General features: G+C 41.9%; 1 protein-coding gene across 5 annotated transcripts in view; it reads left to right on the top strand.

Annotated features, from left to right (window-relative positions):
• Positions 1–4,053, top strand: part of MAPK9 (mitogen-activated protein kinase 9) — a 43,247-nt gene extending 39,194 nt beyond the window's left edge. For 3 of the 5 annotated variants that reach the window (XM_004696842.2, XM_004696843.2, XM_045284519.1), the window contains 2 exons: positions 1,577–1,648; positions 2,960–4,053. In XM_004696842.2, coding sequence (XP_004696899.1) covers positions 1,577–1,648; positions 2,960–3,102 — 215 coding nt within the window. In that variant the 3' untranslated portion in view covers positions 3,103–4,053. Of the gene's footprint in view, positions 1–1,576; positions 1,649–2,954 lie in introns of all 5 variants that reach the window. The other 2 variants (XM_004696844.2, XM_045284518.1) reach the window with 2 other exon arrangements.
• The last annotated feature ends 371 nt before the right edge of the window (positions 4,054–4,424 follow it).

Here is a 4,424-nt window from a genome sequence, read left to right as displayed (position 1 = left end):
GTCACTTGTTTGTCTTCAAGCCTTTAAGATCCCGGGCGCTATATCTTTTGATAGCCGGGCACCATCAGCTTTCTTCACCACTTTTGCTTATGTTCACATTTTTCTTCAGCAATCGTTTTAGGAAGGTGTGCATCCTGGAATGCCAATTTAATAGAACAATGTGTTCTTGTAATGAGTAAGTGCTTGAGTGGAGGCCCAATCTGAACTCAGTAATTATTTCCTACTTACCTTGATACGCCAGAGCAGGTGTCCTCAAACTACTGCCAGCGGGCCACATGCAGCCCGCCGAGGACATTTATCGACCCACCAGGTGTTTTTGCCCAGTTTTGTTTTTAACTTCAAAATAAGATAGGTGCAGTGTGCATAGGAATTTGTTCATAGTTTTTTAAAAAACTGGTCCCCTGTTTAAAAAGTTTGAGGACCCCTGCGCCAGATGGTTGTGTCTGCTCCAGCCGAGGGCAACTCCATGGGTCTGAGCGGGCTTTCAGTGGCAGAGTATTTGAAAGCCTTTCTTCCCAGGACCATCTGGGTAGCTTGAATGCACAACTGTAACTGCTGCGTGCATTCACCACCAGCATCCTCCAGGGACTTGTGTCTTGACAACACATGGTAAATGACTTGCGTAGCCCCAATCCACAGCCTGCATGTTATCTGTAAAGGTCCCCATGTGAGCAGACATGGAGGAACCAGGGCTGGGGACTAGGGAGGGAGCTTCTGCTTGTATTTTTAAGACTTGGAGTTTTATGTATGTTTTAAAATCTAATTATTTTTGGAAATTGTAGATCAAAATTAAGCAAAAGGTGTTTTAGTACCTACTATACCATTGACCAAATGACCTGCAGCAAAGTAAGTTGGCAATGACGAGGCTGAATGAAAGGCAGCACTCGTAACAATTGGTAACCATGATCTGTTACCTACATGTGCACACACTTAGGGTACTGCCAGCTGTACACTCCATTGGCAAGATGCATCCAGCTCTAAGTTGGGTCTGCTTTTTGTTCATGAATATAAAAATTTGAAGAACTTCTGGTAACTTACTTTGCAGCTACTTCGTTTTGTTCTAAAAAATGCAAGTTGACAAAAAGACTTGGATATTTGGATTCATTTCTTCCCTGACAAGAACAGCTTAAAACTCACAGAGGATCCTGGTTACATCTAGAGAAGCAGGGTAGTGATAGGGAGAGTGGATGTGGAAACATCAAGGACATTGAGAGTGGCAAGGACATCATGCTACCTACTTAAAGCCACCTAAAAGACAAGACTCTCCACTCCTGTAAAGAGTTAACCCTGGAAACCCACAGGTGTAGTGCTACTCTGCCCTAATGGGACACTGTGAGTCCGAATAAACTCGCTGCAGTGAGTTTGCTGTTTGGTTTTGAGTAGATTCAGCACTACCCTGTGTTTGGGGCTATTTGGATGTGTTGGGTCCACTTAGGCTCTCTGCCTAGATTGAGTGTGCACCACATTTGAAAGTAAATACCACAGTGCCCTCACAGTTGCACATTGGAATGGGGAACAGCTTGTAGAGAAGCAAAGAACCTGATCAGGAATTCTTAACCTGCATTTTTATTTGAAGAGCTAATTTACAAAGAAGTAATGGATTGGGAAGAAAGAAGCAAGAATGGTGTTGTAAAAGACCAGTCTTCAGGTTAGTGATTGCTTTAATTGTTTGATTGCATAATATTTCTCTTCCTCTATCCAAGTTTTAGAACTAACAGCAGCCTGTTAAATGCCTGTTTGACCATGGGGATTTGGAAGCCCCGTGTGTTTGGGGTGGTACCAGTGTGTGTGAGAGAGAGAGACCCCTGGTGGCGGAGGTGGTCAAACATTTTATTGTGCCAGGCTCCAAACTAAACTGCATTATAAGCATTGTTTGCTGTTTCCTTCCCCACAACTGCTCATAGCTCCATTTGTAGATGTATGCCTCCCTCTCTTTGTACTGCCCCATCCTGTTTAGCAGCTGAGTGCCTCACCGCTGAGCCTCCAGGGCTCCTTTGTATCCTTATTGGTGATGGATGGCTCTCTGTATTAGGCTTTGGGCTCCTAACTACAAAATTGGCAGTTCAAACCCACTGGCCACTCTACAGAAGAAAGGTGAGGCGGCTGCTCCTCTAAAGATGTACAGTCTTGAAACCCTATAAAAGGTCACTATGAGTTGGAATGAACTTGATGGCAGTGGGTTTATCCTATCAGTGATAGTTATGCCTATTATACTCCACCTGTTTATGAAAGAAAGTTAGTTTTTCACTCCCTCTCTTACTGGTAAAAAAGCACACCAGAAAATATAGATTATACTGATTATGTCATGAGATAATATAACCAGTGAGAATTTAGGCGCTTGGTTTTAACCAACCAAATTTCAGACTGCAGACACTGATCTCTGAGAACTTGGTATTTTGGTTTTGCTCAGACCAGGCTAAAATTTAGATCATAGGAAATGGGAGTTTCAATTGCCTTAAAAGATTAAGTTGTCAGTTTCCTGGATTCCTCAAACAAAAACAACATGAACAAGGAGCCCCTGCATCTTTTTCTTTTTTGGTATTCACTCCTTATTCAGAAGCTATTTTTAATTGCAGAAGACTTTTTTGAAGGTTGATACTTTTTTCCCCATTAGACCTAGTGTTTATGGTTGTACTTGAAATGTATGACGAGACTTGAATCCTAGGTGGGCTTTTAGCCTTTTGCACTACTGATAATTTTCAGAGAAAGTCAACAACTAGCCCCTGGGAGGAAAAGCAGAATGCAGTAAAGAAAGAGAGTTCAATTCCAGATTCTGAGCCTAAAGAAAGACTCGAGGAAAAGTTAAAAATACATAGTTGACTAACTCTTTGTTCATACGACTAATTAGGATGGGGAGGCTGCAGACGGACAGAGCTGAAAAATGGCCTTAAGTTTCATTGCCTGGAATTACAGCGGTGTCTTGCCTCAGATTTTATGATATTTGGTTTTCTTAGCACAGATGCAGCAGTAAGTAGCAACGCCACTCCTTCTCAGTCATCCTCTGTCAACGACATTTCATCCATGTCCACTGAGCAGACATTGGCCTCAGACACCGACAGCAGCCTCGATGCCTCGACGGGACCCCTGGAAGGTTGTCGATGATCAGCGATGATCAGCAGCAGACTCATCGTCAGTGAAGGGACTCTCACTTACGTGGGCCTGCAGGGCTTGGAAGTTGATGGAACCAAATAGAGAAGCTCCATGTTCTGCATGTAAGAAACACAATGCCTTGCCCTTACTCAGTTCTCCTAGGATGGCCTGCTTAGATTATAAAACGAGGCAGATTATGTCTGAAGAAAAACACGCAAGCCACACCTTTAGAGATTTTGTTCAAGGTCATTTCAGGTGAGCAATTAGAATAGATGAAAAAAAATTGCCATTATTTGGTGATAGTTGTGACAATTTCTCATCATCACTCTCTGTGTAGATTTCAGTGCATGTGACCACAGATGCGTGCTTGGTCTTGCCCATCCAGCACTCTGAAACTCAGTATTTATGCCAAAAAATTCCTCCAGGTAATACTGCTTCTAGATTTCCCTCTTAATCCTCTCAAGTAATTTTGTGTCTGTCCAGAAGAAAAAAAACTAGATCTATGTGTATTAATTGGCCATCATCATATTATCACACCTTACCCTCTTTTGTGGTGTCATCATGGACTCTTGTATTTCTGATGAAAAGGAATATCTATTCAATAAATGATATCTAACTTTTCTTTAATTTGTGATGTTTTGGGCTGAGAATTGGCTAAAACTAAGACACTTACACTCTTTCTTTCTCTAGAGTATCTTGAACTGACATGATTTGTCAATTTAGCATTACTGCATGATAGAATTTAAGTTTTGATTTGTACTGCAGAAGACAAGCACACCTTCCAAATCTTATGCACCTTCCCTCTTATTTCTTATTCTTCAGGGCTTATTATTAATTTAAAGTACTGCCTAGAACTTTACCTTCTTTATTAGGCATATAACACTCCTTATCTCGATATAATGATGGCAAATAGATCCTTGAGCCCATCACCTGATGCTAAAGTAGAATTTCGCAGAATAATTGCTACAAATGATCACAGCCATTTGTTAAGTGCTTGCTTTGAGGCCTGGTTGCCTGGTCAGGTAAGCGTTGGACTGCTAATTACAAGGTCGGTGGTTCAAACCCACCAGCTGCTCCACGGGAGAAAGGTGAGGCTATCTGCTCTTGTAAAGATTTACAACCTCAGAAACCCTTTCTATGTAAGGGTGACAAGAGTCAGAATCCACTTAATGGCAGTGGGCTTTTGGTCGCTTTGAGGCAGAGTCTGGACTGGGTCCTTTGCTTACTTTACATAGTTAAGGTAAACTACATGGTTGACCGAGGAATCGTTTCCCTTTTCTAATATCACACCCCTAATCCATTTTCTTTCTCTTCTGAAAGAAACCAAGTGAGGA

Source organism: Echinops telfairi, unplaced genomic scaffold (genome assembly GCF_000313985.2).
Source record: "Echinops telfairi isolate 266 unplaced genomic scaffold, ASM31398v2 ScPeMD7_7469;HRSCAF=8507_0, whole genome shotgun sequence".
NCBI classification, from domain to species: domain Eukaryota; kingdom Metazoa; phylum Chordata; class Mammalia; order Afrosoricida; family Tenrecidae; genus Echinops; species Echinops telfairi.
This window is presented reverse-complemented; position numbering and strand designations above follow the sequence as displayed.